This window comes from Bicyclus anynana, chromosome 6 (genome assembly GCF_947172395.1).
Source record: "Bicyclus anynana chromosome 6, ilBicAnyn1.1, whole genome shotgun sequence".
Taxonomy (NCBI): domain Eukaryota; kingdom Metazoa; phylum Arthropoda; class Insecta; order Lepidoptera; family Nymphalidae; genus Bicyclus; species Bicyclus anynana.
In genome coordinates this window covers 11191427-11211436 of record NC_069088.1, presented here as the reverse complement: position 1 = coordinate 11211436, position 20010 = coordinate 11191427, and the positions used below count along the sequence as shown (strand labels likewise).

Genomic DNA, 20010 nt, shown 5'->3' with positions numbered 1-20010 from the left:
CTATAAATAAGTACCTGAATAACCATTTCAGTGCCAATTTTTTAATCCCTTAGTCTTCTTAATGCCTCAATAGCACAAAAGTAAAATTTATAAGCCTCAATAGTTCAACGGTAAGAGCGGTCGGACTTATCATCGAGAGGTGGTGGTTCGATCTCCACCCCTTTGGTCTATTACTACTTGGGGGGGAATGGGAATATTGGTCATATTTAAAAAGACACGGCAAATATTCTTTTATATAATATATATATATATATATAAAACATGAATCTTCAATCTAGTGCCAATATCTCCATCCAGTAGTCTATATCAAGTTTTATATCACAATTCCAGTGGCAATTTCTCCACTAGTATTTACAAATACTTGAATATCCAGTCTAGTGCCAATCCACTAGTCTATATACTCAATCTATAATACCCAATCTCTATCTACTAGTCTTTTTAAATACCTGAATCTCCATTCCAGTGCCGGTATCTCCATCGTCATCGGGCGGAGGTTCCGGGACGGCGCTGTACCCGGGCGCGGCGTCTCACCCGCTGTCATCGCTGCTGTCTCAACAGAGGCTGCTGGAGCTGTCACGCTTCGGGCTGAGGCACTACGACATCGCACACCACGTCCTGTCCCAGCAAGGTGCTGTTACTAAACTGCTTGGTAAGCTTTTAAGCTAGCTAGAGAAGCCGGCAATGTTGAGTGTGCAAAATGTAAGGCCTGGCTATGTTAATTGTTGCCCAAAGAAGTGCTCGGTCACTAGAACTTACTATTCAATAGTATTAGATATTATGATATAATATCTGATTATGAGCATTATAATTGCGTTATAGGAGCAACGAAATATTTCCAAAAAAAGTTTCACATGTTTTAAAATATTTAAAATTAAAACCACTTTCGCATGTATTGAAGTTCTAATTATAATGTACAAGATAATACTATTAGATTGAAGTTATTGAAAAAAATGTAATGATTTTCGGTGACATGTACATTTTTAAATCTTTTTTTGCTAATTTCACAAGTTGCTAAATGCAAGAATGTTCCTATGCTTGGTCCTTTTTTATTAGCTAAAGTGAAAACTAAAACGATCTTAAGGTAACTATTATTATCTATTATATTAGTTACCTCTTCTCGGCTTGTATAAATTGATATCCTTACATTTTACACACTAGATTCCATCCAGCTTGGTCTATACGTTATAAGTGAAGAAAAAGGTGAATGGTCTTAGGAGTCTATCATATTTCTTTACTATTTATGAATTCTAGCATCCAGCCCTACATGTTTACTTTTAGCCATTTTCTATTATTTGTAAGTAATTTATTTTAATTTATTTTTAACGTTTTTACGTAATTAAAATGAGATATTTTTAAACCTTAAAGATATAACGCCTAAATGATAAACTTTAATGATATCTCAATTTAGTGTACTGTGATATAGGTATAACAAAATATTGTTATTTAAGTTAATTTACTTTTCGGCATCGAAGATTTTTATTAACGTGATAAAATTTAGCGATAAAATAAACAAAATCAATATTGTATATTTCCTCTTCGGGTCGTTAAGAGAGTGAACCCGTGAATGTATGCTTATAATTATAGCGAATGATACCATTAATCATGCCTGAGCGTAATTTATCGGTCTTTCCTCAAATATCGCAAATTTTAAGAAGTAAAAAGTGAAGTTTTTTTTACATTTAGTGCTATGTTGTGTCTCGCTCCATAAGTTTTTTTTACTTTGACATTGTGTCTCGCTCCTCAAATAAATATATGAAAAAACATGCTAAAATTGATGGGTCATTTAAATTTTTAGATCTTTTACAATAATTTTAAAATTTCGAGAAATTGATCTTTTCGACCGATTTCAAAAAAGGAGGTTCTCAATTCAACGCACTTTATCATTTATTAACTTAATTTTTGGTTGAAACTTTTAATTTTTGGTTGAAAGAGTATACTTCCTGATGTGTTCCATTTAATTTTCATGAAAGTAGGTCAGTATTTTTGTGTTAAAATCATTAACCTCTTATAATAAAAGGTCGCACAATCATAAAGACACTTTCACTTAAAAACTGGCCAATTTTGCTTTGGCAGTTTTAGAATTATTGGTAAAGATAATTATACCTTTAAATATAGTCCAATATCCACGGACAAACATATGGGGACGTTTTTTGGTCGCTGATTGCGATTGATGAATAAAATAAAATTAAAATCAAAATAACTGAAATACGTCTTTGAAGTCGGTTCCATTTTTATGTTAAAAAGATTATCTAAATTAAGTATATTTTTTACTTTCTGGACACGTAGTATAATTTAGGAGTCCTAACAAGTAATGGTTATCTTTTGGTCGTACAAAAATAACCATTAAAGTCCGAGAAATCTGTTTAATCTAAACAGAAAAATAGCATATTTTTTAGTTTAGTTTAATAAGTAATTGCCTTGTAAAGTCAATTACTTCTTGTACCTAATTTTGTTTTATTTAACACTACTATTCCCTTATTTACTATCTATTCTTTCTATTTTTTCAATGTTTAAATATTTTTTTTGAGAAGAAGATAATTTAATTAGTGAGATATGTCTCTTGTATATTGCCCCCACTGCAATTAACACGTGTATTATTAATGGAAATTCAGTTCTTCGTCGTAAAATTGATTTATACATGCGAACCCAATAGAATTGCCCCGCGGCCGGTAATACCCTGCAACTAAGTTATTTGCGATAATTACTTCACCGCCCGCCTAAAATGATCAATATGCGGTACCACTGTACTGAATAATTACACAAAATAGTAGCAACTTCTTTAAGGTCAGTAATCGCACCTCTATAACATATGTATCGTATAATAGCCATACTAGCTACTATAGGTGCGTATCCAAGATGACAAACAGAAGAAAACCAATCAACAAGGCAAAGCATTAATTTGTGAACATCACAACACATAGGAGTCGAAGAGGGGATGTTTGTAGTTACTCGAGCGCGGCAGGTGAACCTATGCACGTTGTTCAGTACCTCCACCAAGTATGTAGCCCTTAATACTGATAGGTACGTTTAGAGCAGCCAACAAAACTAACTTCAGAAATACTCAACCAGCACGTCAGATAAACAGAAGGTAGGTGAGTTGATAGCTAAGTGGTGTACCTACATTTCGAAAATCTGACGAATCTGGCGATGGTCCCTAAGTTACAAAATAAAAGCCTTTTACTTTAATTCTCGAGTTACGATCGCGATAAGTTTTTTACTTATTTTGTAGGAAATAATTTCTAAAGTAATCGCTAAAATTTTCTGTAAATTTCGTTAAGCCAAAGTAATGAAAATTGCTTTTAAAGTCTGTAGATTTTTTTTCACCGCTAAAAACAAAAAAAGTAAATAATCATTTATTCATTCTATCATCTAATCTACCTAAATCTAATCGATCTCCATGACACTTCAGTAACTGCAAATTTAGCATCCTGGACTCCCCTAACATAAATAAGGATACGTATCCTTATTTATATCAAGGCCACAAACGATTAATATCAACAGCAACTTTCGAATTAGGGGTTCTGAACGGTTGGGAATCTATCGGCTCCAATTCAATGACCAGTCGGCGATTTGTCGAAAGCGATGGAGTTTGGATTGTGTTTTATCTGTTTCTTAATAACACGGTTGCGGCGAAAATCTCAATTGCTATTAATCAACGATAAGCAATCGCCGGAGCCTCGACCGGAGCTGCTATTGACGAAAGCTTAGATCCTAATCGATTCATAAAACTTGCAGCGTGTTAATTATAAGCCACCGGACTGCGACGCTGCCGCGGGCGGCCGGAGCTTACGAGTTCCATGTCAAAACTATCTTAACATCGATGATTCCTCGCATTAATATTCGTTCTCATTGTAATTATTGATTCTCTCAGTGCGATCGCAATCGTTTGGATACAAATCGGAAATATGTTTGCGTACCAATATACAGGATGCTCGGGAGTTTTTCTCATAACTTCAAGGTGTTGAAGAGTCCACTAATAGGAGCCAGCTAATATTTTTTAACTAAAAAATAAAAACTTCTTATGTTTTCATACAGAGTAATTCAAATTATTCCTTGCATTAATATTCGTTCTCATTGTAATTATCGATGCTCTCAGTGCGATCACAATCGTTTGGATACAAATCGAAAATATGTTTACGTACCAATATACAGGTGCTTGGGAGTTTTTCTCATAACTTCAAGGTGTTGACGAGTCCACTAATAGGATCCGAACTGCATAACTAATATTTTTTAACTGCAAAATAAAAAAAAATTATGTTTTCATACAGAGTAATTCAAATAATTTCGCGACTATCCATGTAACAGCCTTACCGATCCTTGCATTTTAAAATACGTAAAACTTGGCTACATAATAATTATAAGGATGCGTATAAGGTACACATTTTAAGATCTTTTTACAAAAGAAATATTATTTACTATCCTCAAAAATATTCATTTTAGAACACATGTTCCTTGAATATTTTTAATTAATTTTCGGTAAATAATATAACACATCCCTTAGTTATGGGAAATATTCCCCAACATCCTGTATATTTTTAGTGAAAACAATCATTATAAGGATGAAAAATATTATGGTATCTGACGTGATGGATGATGAACATGAAGAAAATAATGCATGTAAACTTTATAGTTTAGAAACCATTGTTTAGCGGCCATAGATGAAAAAAAAGTCCAAGTCCGAAACAATATTACTTTTAAGGAAGTCTGCGTTTACCTACGCCGACTTCCTTACAAGTAATATTGTTTCGGACTTAGACTACTCGTAACTTCGAGTCGAATCTGTCAATAAAACCCGCCAAAGTGGAAAGTGATAACTTTAATTTAAGACAAAGCTTTATATTTAGCCGCAGTTAGATGTCGTTAACATTGTAGATAAGTAGTGCTGTAAAATGGTAATGCATTAAATTATCATCTCGTGTCAAACACTTCAACGTGCCCCGACTTGGAGCGAGTTAAATGCTCAATAATTGAGGTAAAACAAAGTACGGCGGACAATTAGCAATAATATCACAGTGCGTTGTTAGCCGAGCGTGAGTTGTCATTGTAAAGCTGGTAGCGATTTAATTTAAGGTATTAGATTTGTGCTATACAATCAGGACACATGCTCACTTTGTGTTTGCTCAAGAATCGTGAAAGGACGATTTCAAAAGCACCGGTGCGTGCGCCTTCCGCTGTATTATGATGATACGCTGTGAAACTGGCGTTAAACTTGATTTTTGTTTTATAGTGCTACTTAATCACTATTTTGAAGTTCTCTTCTTTTAGGGTTCTGTACCTTAAAAGGAGAAAACGGAATCCTTTTTAGATCACTTTGTTGCCCGTCTCTTGTTGTAGACTTGATAGCATCCAGGGCAGACCGGCTTAATTTCCACTTACTTTTAACTTACTTTGCATGCTTTCCTCCTCTACCACTTCTTCCTTCTTTTCACTTCCTCCACTCCTATTAAATAAAACAAATCGAAATCCAAGCGATCATGTGTTTTTTCAAATTTTCCAAACGGAAAAAAACTGTTATCCATTTTGTGTATCACAATGTTACTTGATGTACTAAACGTCAAACTAATTGACTCGTCAAAAAAATATTTTAAAATTAAAATTTTCATGTACGTCTCAAAAAAATATGATATTTTTTTTGCAATATATCTACTCGTAGTAGAACAATAATGAACAATTTAAGACTGTTTGAAAAGAGTGTCAACTAGCCTATTACATGACCCGCATGCTTTGCATACGCAAACCCATTTGAACGGCAAAAAAATTACGGAAGCGTCGACAATAAGTCGCTGTTCGAATTAAATATGAACGACGAAAATTTAATATGTACGAGTAGTTGCTAGTAGGTAAGTATTGTTAATTAACCCTTAACCCTTACATTAAAGTGTAAAACTTTGAATTTGACAAGTGCAGCTATGTAATTCAAGCGTAAAGTTATCCTACCAACATATTTTAAGTTTCACGTACTGTAAAATACATTCAATAAAATATTTACACCTTTGAGTATCAATTTTAGCCTTTGGTGGTTTCCAAACGTCACATGTCGGTTTCCCACGGAAGCCTGCCCGCCCTAGGCCGTCATGTAAAACCACTTACGTGTTTAACATAGCCTAGCCTTAGCTTAAATGTTATTATCTATCCTAAACAGCGTGCCGTGGAAATGGGCACGCATAAATAACCTTTCAATCAATACAAACAACTTGAACGACTCTTAAACTCTTATTAATATAATAACTACACTCAAGATTGAAGTACTAGTCGTAGTCACTCAAGAGATAAGTTGATAGTAAAGCGTTTTCAGCCGCGCAGTTAAACTTCACACCATTGCTGCAGTGCAAGTTTGATTATTTTACGTTTCCTTTTTTGTCCATAGTCTATTATATACAGATACACCTAGTGTTTGATTATTTTTAATTGAGATAATCAGGACAATATTTTACTTGCAATATTTAAACTTATTATTTAAATTTAAGCTTACCTTCAAAACGTAAATATTTTTTTCTTTCTTCTCATAGAGTAATTATTGTTGAGATGAAATTTAATTATATAAAAAAGAACATAGTATTTTATTTATAAGTAACACAATAATAATGTACAGGCAAAAGGCCACCTTTTCACTAATAGTGATCTCTTCCAGACAACCTAAACGTAAATAATCTAAATGTATCCTATGAGACGGGATATTGCAATAAATGCAATAAATAAATACTATACACCACAAATAATAAATATACTTAAAAATATATCGAATACCTACAGATTAATTATTTTAGTTAAATAAGTAGGTACTATTTCAACCTATTAGCAAAATATCTCACATCTGATAAATGAAAATCTACCAGCGAATACTTAAACATTTCCGTAGGTTGAGTCTCACACCACATAACCACACTCACATACCTACTCTTGTACTGTGTGCAAACACTCTTGGAAATCGTGCAGACACGGCTACAGAAGCCAGATCACTAATCAATGATCTATAAGTATAGTATAACACATAAAAAAAACAAAACACATAAAAAATGCGAATGAAAAGATCCATTCAGCATTATGATGTGTCTGTGGTCGTTATGCTGGAATTTCGTAAAGTCTGTAACAAATAAAACACTATTAAAATTAAAAAAAAAAAACATAATTAAGCTTCCTGCTGTGGGACATTTGACTGCTCAAGCAACCGGTGATCAGGGCTCCAGAGTGAGGAACCTCTCAATACGCGCCCTCTCTAGAATCACTGCTTTCTGTATCCTAACAAACATATTATTACCTATTTGTATTACAGTTAAATAAATACTGTGGAGATAGATATTGAAAACAATCGGCACTTTCATACACCCGAGAGTTGGCGTACTGATCTACGTAGTTATCGCAGACCAAAAACCTTGATTCATTCAACAAACGAATATTAGAAACGTATTAACGAGTATGTACGAGCGAGCTTTCAAAACAAAGAAAAAAACTAAAATTACGAAGTGTATTTTGGTATTAAGCCGGTCATTTTATTTCCATATACGAAACGTCGGTAATGATAACTACTCAAAAAGATTGTCTGCGGATCGCCGCGGCTCGTAATGAAGCCGTATTTAAGCATTGGTCCTATAATCAAAATTGAATTACCGGAGTTGACATTCTTGCTACAAACTATGCTTTTTCTTTTTATGCTCCAATTCTCGTGGCTCTTTTTGAATACTTAATGATCTTTTCCGTAGAGAGAATGATAGTCTATGTTACCTATTTGTACTGTATTCACTGAGGCAATTAAGTACGGGATTTCTGCAGGACTTAATTTTAGAACTTTAACAATGGTAAGGTAAAGTTTTGATAACATAGAAGCAAAACGTGTAGAAAATACATAAGTTTTAAAATAGATAACAAGTCTATTAAGGTAAATCCATATTAAGGGTTGTCCTAATGAAAAAGAGCATTCCATTTAGAATCGGCGTTGGTTGCTTGTTAGACTTTTCATAAGTAGGTAACTATATAAGCTACTTTAAATAAAAACTATTTAAGCTAAAGGCGTTATGTTATTTACTTTAAATAACAAACTTTATAAACTAAAGGCGTTTAAACTTTTGTTGTAGTACTTGACCAAACATTCGGCTTACAATGATGGAGTGAGAAAGGTAAAAATACTGGGTAATAAAATATATTTGGTCGCTAACTTGACTTGCTAACGAGACTTGGTCGCTAATAATGTGCCTTATTAGAAGATTCAAAGCCACTCAGCGGGCAATGGAGCGAGCTATGCTTGGAGTTTCTCTGCGTGATCGAATCAGGGGTTAAGAAATCCGTTGACAAACTAAAGTCACTGACATAGCTCAGCGAGTCGCGAAGCTGAAATGGCAATGGGCGGGTCACATAGTTCGAAGAGCCGATGGAAGTTGGAGTCCCAAGGTGCTGGAATGACGACCACGCACCGGAAAGCGCAGTGTTGGTAGTCCACCCACTAGGTGGACCGAAGACATCAAGTGGGTTGCAGGGAGTCGCTGGATGCTGGCGGCTCGAGACCGTTTTGTTTGGAAGTCCATGCAAGAGGCTTATGCCCAGCAGTGGACGTTCATCGGCTGATAATGCCGAATGATGATGATTAGAATGTACACAAATTTGAAAAATATTATCATAAATATATAAAATCTGTGTATGTATAATTGTATATGTAAGTATGATTTGGGGTATGTCATAAAAACAACTAATTGTTAATTTAAATAATATGCTGATTTAATTTAAATAGTACATTTTATACTAAACGTTGAGTTAATAAAGGTGTAATTAGTCTGAATAACTCTTGTAAAAAAAGTGATTAGTTATCATAAATTAATTCTGATTCTGATTAGAACTGAACTAACTGAATATGTGTATGTATGTACATTTGAATGTAAAGAATTAAAGATGAACCGTCGATGCGGGTAAATATTGATTGACATGGGATTTTGCACAGTTTCTATGCCGATGTGGAATAAATATAATAATAATATAATTATTATGTTATACTCACTGTATGTATATACTATTTATAATACTTTAGATATTAAAGTATAATAAATAGTGTAGGTATATGAAGTTATATCTATGTAAAAAGAAAAATAAGTATTTAAGAAACTTTCGAGTTATATTGCGTAGGAATGTAAGATTTAGTATATGCAAATATTTATTGAACATATTATTACTATCTACAAGGAATGTTGTTACAAGTATAAAAAAATTCATTACGATCTAATAAGGCATCTAGTTTCAATAAACATGTCGTTACAATTACTCTAATAAAGTGTATTAACGGCTTAAACATTTCGTAAATTGAAATAGGTAATTTCGAACAAGCGTATTTAAAAAAAAAGAACTGAGGTGGGTAGGTATTCTTAAAATTTATAATAGCTTCTGAAGAAGTAAGCTGACTAGTTAAATTAAAAAAAAGCCCATCAATCACCGAATCAGGCATCGTTAACACACGCGATGCATTAAATTTTATAAACCAGGTCCATGGGGTTACCAAATGAGTTTTTGTTTTCAGGACATCACTGTAAATTTATAATACTACCCGGCTAACATTTACTTACTATATTTATTTTTCAAAGACGTAGTTGGTAATACCCGTAAACGTTGTTTTTGCATAGGTATTAATGTGAATGGGTAAATTACGCCAAATGAAGCAGATATAACATTTTACAAAAAATATCGCCTAATAAAGTCAGGTTGCATTTTGATTCTCTTGATATGTAATAGTTGCCTTATTACTAAGCCTTATGTAAATGCAGAGTCTTGACGAAAAACATTGAAAAATTCATGTTGTCATATGTGAATTGAGTTCAATAAAAACATGCTAATTTTATCTAGACTTCATGACTATCACTGTCCGCCAGTATGATAATTTATTTTCAGTGAATGTTTAATGTCAATTTGTATTTTTTTTCCCTGCAGTTTATCGTATATCTATAAAGTAACTATTTTTAGATTTTTTTATTTTTAGATTTAGATATTAACTAATTTTAGATTTCGGTAAAATTATGTAGTTTTGAATTTATACAGCAAGAAAAAACAAAAATGACTGTCAATTTGTACAATTCTACATTTGGTAGATGGACTTTGGATATTTTTCATGCAAAAATAATTTGGAACACAACGATAAAAATACTCACATGGATGGACAAAAAAAAAGACATGGACAACATCTGTCTAGAAACGCAGTGACGTAGCTTTGAAATTCAACTAATTCTATACATTTAATATTAAATCGCCCATTTAAAACTCATCTATAGTTTAACTTTATGGACAATCCTTTATATTTCTCGACTGTGGCGACCCTAACTTGTAGACCACTTTGCTGTTAAAGATTCTGATCTATTAGGTGGATGAGTCGGCAGTTCCCCACCGGTTAGCGCCAGCCAATATAAAGAGTCGTTTTAATACAAATTTAATCAACTGAATTCGGGCCTTTCTGCTTCGCTGAAAACATGTTGTCCTTCTTTGTAGACCCACCGTGTAATGACTTTAAGCGCCCATAAATGACTGTTGTTTGGAAATTTATTAACTGACGTTTTAAGTACGTATTGTGCCGTTTGTAGGATATCGTCCTCATCCGATGATTAATTGTTGATTTCTATTTGAACGATAAATCCTGTTAAGTGAATGTATGGATATGGTATTTATTAACCATTTGTATTTTAAGTATATTACCTGTATATAGAATCGGCTCTCGAAATAAGTAATTATTGCTTATTTATTCAGCAATATTTACAGTGTCATCACCTATTATTTGAAAATAAAATACAGTTTATAAATATAGCTGTGGGCCGATTTCACTATTTATTTTTGATGTGTTTGTTATTGTCAAGAGAAGGTTCTTGTGACAGAAAAAAATTTAAAAATTGCGCGGAACAATAGAATTTATCATTTGTAATTTCTCTAATCATTACTAAAATAACTATTATGTTAATTTATAGTATCGACATAACTTGTACTTAGAAAGTTAGTAAAAAATCAGGTCATTCATCGTGATTACAAATAAATCGAGAAACCTGCCAACAAACTACACTACTTCCCTTACTAATAAACCTTCAATAAAGCCTAAAATAAACGGTATTATCAGATAATACTGCGAAAAGGAAGGAGCTCGGTCGCGTTTTGCGCAATAACAACAATTTTAGATACCTCACACGATCCGCCTGCGCCTAGGCAGCGGCAAGTAATTGGCTCCGGTCATGCTACGTTCCTGGCCGATTTAATTACCGCGAAATGATCAGTGTGCCGGCCTCCTGCAATTTACCTATCAATCAAAATGCAGCTAAAGGAGAGCGGCTAGCTAGTGCAACTAGAGTCACTACTATATACGTCGTGTCACGTAAAATGAACGCTGCAAATTTTTCGAGCATGAGATGGCATCTATGTTTTAGGGGGCCTCGTCAATTAATTATTATTATTATCCAGTCCAGACGAAGTTTATCTATCGGTTTTTTGCTAAAACATTTCGGTATCTAAGTTAAAATTATAAATTATTTTTATTTAAAAATTAAATACCTATCAAACTATAAAAGATCACTGATTTTTAGCCCATCTTTACAAGCGAATGGGGGTAAATCTAAATCGATATTTTATATTAAAGATGTGTTACGTCATTACAAAAACACCGCATTAAGTGATCCGAATTTAGCTACTCGCACATATGCACAATTTTGTCTTTACTTAGATTATATATTTAAGTTTATGAGAATTAAGCACGGACAAATCCTCCCCAGTTTTGATGCACTAAAGTGCCCTATCTCGGGTATAAAATATATAAATTATTATTATTGATTATTCAAGAAAATATTTCTTATTATTGAGTATGACAATTTTCCTACGGGTTACGGTGGATAAGCAATTGTATGAAATCTACTTTAATTACTACTATAGGTAGGTATCTATCATTAATAAAATATACCTACGCTATGGTGAAAGGCAAAGTTGAAACTCAACTGCATAATGTAATTAAGGAATCCAATCAATATGTAAAGATTAAAACAAGGGTAAGAATACTGAAAGTGTGTTCTGCTTATTAATGGCAGCTGGTTTTTGCTTGATCAAGAACTACTCTCGCACAGTGGACTTTACCGCACTCTGATTTTACTACTACCTATAGTAGGCAGTATATAAATACTAGAACACCCGGCAAACGTTGTTCTGCTATTTGGTCGTATTTTGTTTTGTTTATACTATAAAATACTAAAATCGGGCTTAAAGAATGAGGATGAAAATACTTTGCAGGTTTCTTACTACCAAAAATAAAAAAAAATAATAAAAAAGAGAAGTTATTAAAATCAGTCCAGCCGCAGGAGTGCGACTAAGTACAAACATTGATCACGAGATGATACATATTTGTATTAGGTATATTCTTTAAAAATACAATAGGTACCGAAACGAAAATAAGACCCTATCAAAAGAGACTCATTGTGATGTTTTTTTTTTTTATTTTTCGTGAATACGTAGGTATTTAATGAAAACGATAAGTACGAAGCGTTGTGATCGCTTATAAATATTTTTTCAATTGGATTGTTTTAAAGAAATATAAAAAATAAACAAAATGTACCTACCTATTTTTCTTTTATTATTTTTTAAAAACCTCAATTTTTAAATATCGTTTTCTGCTTAATTAAACTATACTTAAAACAAAAATTTCCACGCCAGTTAATTTTTTGATTAAACGTGTTTAGGTAATTAAATTAGCATTTAATTGTATTAAAGTAAATATATAAAGAAATAACATAATAATTTAAATGTATGCTGCGCTTATTGATGACTGAACCTTCGTGGCAAATTGTGTTTTGCCGACAAATTAACTCAGTTGCAGTTTTCCAATAAACTCGTTTTTCCGAAAAACAAACTCAATAAATAGCCATTAAGTTCTACGCGGTTGTTATAATGAAAGCTAAAAAGTTCCGCAGAGCCGCATAAAGTGTTAAAACGTGGAGCGGTTTTTCACACATCTCTCACCATTTTCGGTCTTAAGCTTTAGTTTTATCAAGACATAAAGACCCTTATGAATTTATCGTGAATGGCGTTGACAAAAATGAGAATATAAATAATGTGATGAATTATTCAGCGTGATCGGTATGGAGGGCCGTTGTTTCCGAGGTAAAAACGTTTCGCGCGCCCGTCCTACGGAATGCTGCCTCCGATGCCTTTTTGTGTAATTGTCTTGGAGCACGCACTCATCCATTATCTACTAACTGATTTAGGAATTACAGAATCCGACAATTTTTTACCTAGACCCCGACTCCGGCTAATTCATGCTGAATTCAAAATTCACGCTGTGAAGTTTCAATTTTATACCCATTATAAAAAGCGATTACAATGCGCCTTGCGCTAATAAGGTTATTAAATAATCAATTAAATTGTGTCCAGACTATAAACAAGTTACATAAGCAATTATTACTTGAATAATTTCCTAGAAACGATTAATCATTTCAATAAAAGCTTTCAACTAACTAATTGTTGTTAATTTATAAGTACCTCTACCTATACTACTTTTTATTAGTATTATACAACATGAATGTACGTTTGCTCATACCCATGTCTATAAAAATGAATTATTATGTATGCAATAAAATAGCTTTTTCACTTTGGCACTAAATTTTGTACATTAATTCTATAGCGGACAACAATCAAAAAATAATAATTCTAATCTTTAAGGAACACTACCTTTTTTCTGAATGAAAGGTGCCCTGTATTTCTATAATCCAGATAACGTGTATGGAAAATTATATGATAGTCGGCTGAGCATACGAGGAAAAGCACAAAAACATAACAAACAACTAACCCTACATTTGCATTTATAAATAAAGCTACTTAGCGTAATACTTGTTACACTAACTAGTAGGCTTTTCCAAATAATAAGGGAAATCAAATATGTTTTTCTGCTCGCATACGACTTAATAAGAATTCCAAAGTAGTCTTCGCCCGTGGGAGTGTTTAAAATGAATTTTTGTTTTTAGACTTGAATAAATCGCCAATTTATGAATTATGTAATAATTTATTTATTATTACTTATTAGTGCATATTTAATACATTTTTATTTATTTGAATGCTTATTGGCAGTGAACTACACTGAAATACATTAAACATTAGAGTTAACACTCACAATGTTCAACACTAAATTAAAAAAAAAGTTAATACGTAAAAAGTTAGCCTAACCATAAACCAAATTAAAAATTCTTGTCTCGCTGCGCCGCTTTAATTTGGCCGATGCCATTGTATCTATAATTAATACTAATTTGCAGTTTTCATTGTTATTCCGCACCGCAGCTTTGATTATCAAACTTTTTTAAAGAAAGCACGTCCACCTTCCCTTTGAAAGCTGACGCGGTAGCGTATGATTGATTCCGCAAATGCAATTCGAACCCTAACCCATCGACTTAAGATCTAAAAGTACCTGTCGCCACTTTTAAATTATTACTAGTGAGTAAGGCATTGCAACAGTGGTCCGCGTTTACTCACGTTTGGCGCTCAATGAAATTGCATCAATCGGAACCGTGCCGCTATTATCGGTATTTTTATTAAAGGTTTAATTTGATTTAGTATTTAACTTTTTCTCTTTCAAAAACTTCAGGTGTCACTTTTTCAATTATTGTCGGAAGGGATACTTCTTTAGATGTTTGCTTACTGTTGTACTGGTGAAAGAGCGCGCAATTATTTTAATACGATATAAATTGCCGACAGGATACGGACGAGCTTCTGTACAGAATATTAAAGACTACGGACGTGATATATCGAAAGTGTTAAATTACAGGCACTCTGCGACCCCCGGGCTTAATCGGCGGGAGCAAGCCGAAAGTTGCGACGCCGGCGGTTGTATCCAAGATAGAGCAGTACAAAAGGGAAAACCCGACGATCTTCGCGTGGGAGATTCGCGAGAGGCTCATTTCTGAAGGTAGGTACTCGGCTAATTATGGTCAAAGATTTTGTATAAGTCAGAAGCTAAATGTTCCCGCTTAACGTGTAAATAATCATGAGTGCCCTGAGCGATCACGCCTGGGCATTCGAAGCTGCGCATTCATCTCTTTTTCAAAACATGCATTTTAAGTCAGCGAAATGGCGATCACCGAAAGGAGGTGGTACAAAAACGCAAAGGTATCTACAGATCATGTGCGAGGTAGGAAGGCGACAGGCATACGCAACTGTAGATTACAAAGTATCACTTACAAAGAACTGTAACAATCGCACATCTACAATGTGTTACGAGGGCCTACGAGTTCCATCTAACAAACTATAAATATACTAAACTATCTATATGTTATTATAAACATTGTCTGATATTTGCTGATAATAATTCTTCAATGTCATGATTACAGTTTTTCTTTTATTAGATACTGATTTGACTAAACCTAAAGATTCAGATCTTTAGCTTTATTATTTAAACTCGGATTAAAGTAAACTATTTACATTTTATAATTAATTTAAATATTATAATGATATTAATTTCATAATGTTAGACTAAGCCGTAAAACTGTATAATTAAAAAGTAGTTGTAAGATACAGAAACCATTTTGAATTGTAAAACTGTTTGAGTCATAGTCTGTAATTATTTTGTCGTCTGGTAGTCAGTCGAGCGCGATCTTTGTTGGTGATAATACACTTTGTTGGAACTATACGAAGATTTTCATTGCTGAATACACATTCCTGACGTCACGCTGCCCGTCTCAGTAATATTTCAGAAGTGGTATGCAAATGGACTCAATCCTCGGACCATACAATAAGGGACACGGAAAAAGAAGGCGAAGCCATACTGATGTATCGACCGACGAAGAAGTACCTGCCCGACGAAAATGAACATTTTTTTTTACACCCTGAAGAAATATGTTTGCCGAAGAAACGAAGAGTTAACCACCTGGAGGCCGATATTGTACCTAAATTTGACCCAGAGAAGAAAAATACGAACGTGATGGGATGGTTTAATAAATTTACCAGCTGGGTGATATGTGTACATGGAATGAAAGAGATCGCATTTTCATCATGCAAGTTCATCTTCGCGGCGTTGCCGGTCACGAAGCCCGAGACTGCCGCCGCTGCGAAGTCTGCCTTCGCGTTGGCCCTAAGGCTGCCACTTGCTGGTTTGCTGGCGCTGCTGGGAGTACGGTGTCCGGAGAGGAGCACTCTGCGCAAACTCCACGAAACGTTACCCGGGTACGTAATGTTACATTTAACACATTCGATATTTTATCTGATTTGTATAAAAACGTATCTTTATTGACGGAGTAGTAGTAAACGCTTACATTGACACAGGAAGTAAAGTTAATATTATAGCACTAGAAACAGCTACACATTTAAAAACCTAAAATCTTAACTTCAAATGTATTGATGAAAGGTTTTGGTGGTTTGCAAATCAATTCTTTGGACACGGTGCATATCCACGTAGATATAGACGACATATATATAAACAGTAATGCTGAAATAACCAATACAAATTCAAGACTTAAACATTATAATAGGTCCACCAATTATAAATCATCGAAACTTGACATTAGTTACTAATTCCAAAATAGTCTACCCACGATTTATTAAATACCCAGCGTTATTCAAATGTTTTCATAGGGAAGGTTTATTTGTTCCTAAGTAATGATTTGGAACTACAGCCAGGTTATACTTGTTTAATTTGTGCCTAAGCAAAAAAGTATACCTATAACGCGGTCCATCATTTTCGATTTGGGTAAAGAATCTTATTTTATGTTGTGCGTATGAGTTTATTACAAAAACACCAATTTTGGCTTTTATGTATGACAAAATTCATAAGTACATCAATGCATGTCTGCAATGCTCCTATGCAAAGGGTAATTATGGTAAGCCAGAAGGCGCGTTACACCCTATAGAAAAACTACAAATCCGTATACACACTGTCCATGCCGATCATTTGGAGCCTTTTATCAAAACTCGTACTGATTTTACTTATATTATATTTGTGGTCATAGATTCCTTTACAAAGTTTGTGTTTGCTAAACCTGTCCAAAAACCAAAATGTTAGCTGTGTAGAAATCATCATGTTTTTAAAGAAATACTAACAGTATTTGGAAATCCCTCTAGAATTTATACCTGATCGTGGCGTATCATTCACAAGTAGGTATTTTATGGAGTTCGTTACTGAAAAACAGATAAAACGAATGAACGAGTTGAAAGAGTCGATAAAAGTATTAATGAACTAAATACTACAACAGAAAGCGAATGCATCTGGGGTGAAAAATTAGCTGATGTCATTTGGGGTATCCCCACACGCAGTAACTGGATTTTAGTTTAATGTTTGTACATACTAATACTCTTTTAACTGCCTACCCTACTACTACTAATAGTGAACACCCAAATTCAATTGATCAGCTAAAATATCGTACAGACAGCAAGCTAAACACTTATCGATTGCCACATGACTATTAAAATCGCTACGATAAATAAACATAAAAGTTGTAAGAAATACAAGGTAGGATTATAGGAATAGAATTAGGATTTAGTGATGTGGAAAGGCTATCCAATGATCACAAAACGCGAGTTACTAAAAAGATAGGAAGTTAAATACATGAGACCTTATAAAGTATCTAAGGCTAACCACTCTTTTACGATTATACTATTTCCATTAATAGCATAAAAGGTAAAGGTATAGGTAAACGATTTAAAAAATGTAATGCCATCGTTCCTAGAGATGCTTTTGCGACCAATGATATTAAATACTGTTATATGTGTTACTAGCACATGAAAAATGAGGCGCTCAAAAGAGGAAATTTATAGTCATCTCAATGTTAGTTGTGGTCAACAACGAACGTTATTTAAAGAAATAATACCTAAATATCGTCTACAATGGCTAGTTGTGTGTTCAGGAAGTGTAAAAACGATATATTCGTAAATAAATAATGGAATTAAAGACAAAATTGTGCATGTGTGCGCTCAGTGTTGTAGCCTATTATTCGGTTCTCTTTTGCAGTGATTTTGCAGGGGACGTAACCGATCTATAGTATAAAATTATCATTGTTTGCGGCCACATAAATCATCTGTTTCCGATAGCTCCTCCGCTACCGACAGCAAAGTTGAGTTACCGAGATAATCTCATTGGAGAGATAAGAGTAAATACTCAATAGATTGTAGTTCAATAATTCGTGTTAAAAAAAAGTGTTATTAATTTACAGTTAAATAAATAAAAACCTTTTAATACAATGTAAGCAATTGTTGAACTGAAAACTAACTTTTCAATCAAAATATCTAGTGAACTCATAAAACACCGTTACATACTGCTTAAAAAAAATACAAATATCAAACAAACAAATTAATTTGAAAGAAATAATAAATAGAATGCAACTTTAAAATAAAATATAAAGTAATAAAACGAGAACAGTCCATGTGTATAAAATATAACATATTGTATGTGTATAAAATACAATATCTGTGTGTCTACAATAACTGTGTGAAGATGATAACTGTGTGACGACGATAACTGTGTGATGATGATAACTGTGTGACGATGATAACTGTGTGACGATGATAACTGTGTGAAGATGATAACTGTGTGACGATGATAATTGTGTGTCAATGAGAACTGTGTGTCGACGTGATCTGTGTGTCGACGTGATCTGTGTGTCTTCGGTATCTGTGTGTTTACGAAATCTGTGTGTCAGCAGTATCTGTGTGTCTATGATATAATATTCAGAAAACATAACTAGATCTGTGTAACTGTAAAATATAATATGAGCAGCATCTTAAACTAGACCTAATGACCTAAAACTTAAAATCTACTACATAAGAAATGAAACTAATGTGACTATTAAATACAACATTTAATAGCTAAGGAAGCTAGATCTAGGGATGAAAAAAAATTAAAGTATAGTCAGGCTCTAATAAAACAATGTAACACCTATGAAACTTAGTCGGTGCATAATTTTTGAAGATTCCAGTAGTAGCCATCTATGAAGTCTTTTTTATATACAAAAGAACATTTACGGTTCTGTTTATTTTACGTTTTTCAGACGCAGAAGAACCCTGACGCGTTGCCAGATCGCCGTGGGACACGGCCAATGCAGGATGGCCGAGTGTTACGAGGGCCTACGAGTTCCATCTAACAAACTATAAATATACTAAACTATCTATATGTTATTATAAACATTGTCTGATATTTGCTGATAATAATTCTTCAATGTCATGATTACAGTTTTTCTTTTATTAGATACTGATTTGACTAAACCTAAAGATTCAGATCTTTAGCTTTATTATTTAAACTCGGATTAAAGTAAACTATTTACATTTTATAATTAATTTAAATATTATAATGATATTAATTTCATAATGTTAGACTAAGCCGTAAAACTGTATAATTAAAAAGTAGTTGTAAGATACAGAAACCATTTTGAATTGTAAAACTGTTTGAGTCATAGTCTGTAATTATTTTGTCGTCTGGTAGTCAGTCGAGCGCGATCTTTGTTGGTGATAATACACTTTGTTGGAACTATACGAAGATTTTCATTGCTGAATACACATTCCTGACGTCACGCTGCCCGTCTCAGTAATAAATGTTTCAATTTGGAAAACGATTGGATTTTTAATTGGAAAATCTTTAAATTTCACGTTTTTAGATTTTAGAACCTTTTTATTTAGGTCGGTTTATAATATTTTATATGTTTCTTTATTGTTTCTCTACGTTTGTTTATTTTAAAATAATAAATGAGCAATGTTGGCAAAAAGGTTTCTTCTGCTGGTAGTAGTAATGCGTATTGAGAAGTTTTATTGGCCGTTATTATTTTTGCTCCTAGTTTTAATAAACAGTGATTACTTTACTATTTTCATACTTATTTCAATTTAGTAATAAATTTACTGTACTGCACTTTAGGCTGCCAGTGCTCTTTTTGTGTGACACCTATTATAAGTAGCTACCAACTCCTGATCAATGTCAGGCATAAACTGAAAATAATTGCAGCTCTACAATATTTCAATTCGGAAGACAATTGTATGTGTCATTGGAAAATGCGTTTACATTTTTGGATTGAATATTTTTGTTTAGGTCAGCTTATACTCGCAATTTTA

The 20010-nt window shown here is 33.4% G+C and overlaps 1 protein-coding gene across 2 annotated transcripts in view; it reads left to right on the top strand.

Moving 5' to 3' along the window:
- The window catches only part of LOC112055116 (paired box protein Pax-6-like), a 60807-nt gene that overhangs the window by 17118 nt on the left and 23679 nt on the right, over positions 1 to 20010 (top strand). The window contains exons 2-3 of one of the 2 annotated variants that reach the window (XM_052882095.1): positions 464 to 628; positions 14750 to 14890. In XM_052882095.1, coding sequence (XP_052738055.1) covers positions 464 to 628; positions 14750 to 14890 — 306 coding nt within the window. Of the gene's footprint in view, positions 1 to 463; positions 650 to 14749; positions 14891 to 20010 lie in introns of both variants that reach the window. The other variant, XM_052882093.1, reaches the window with a different exon arrangement.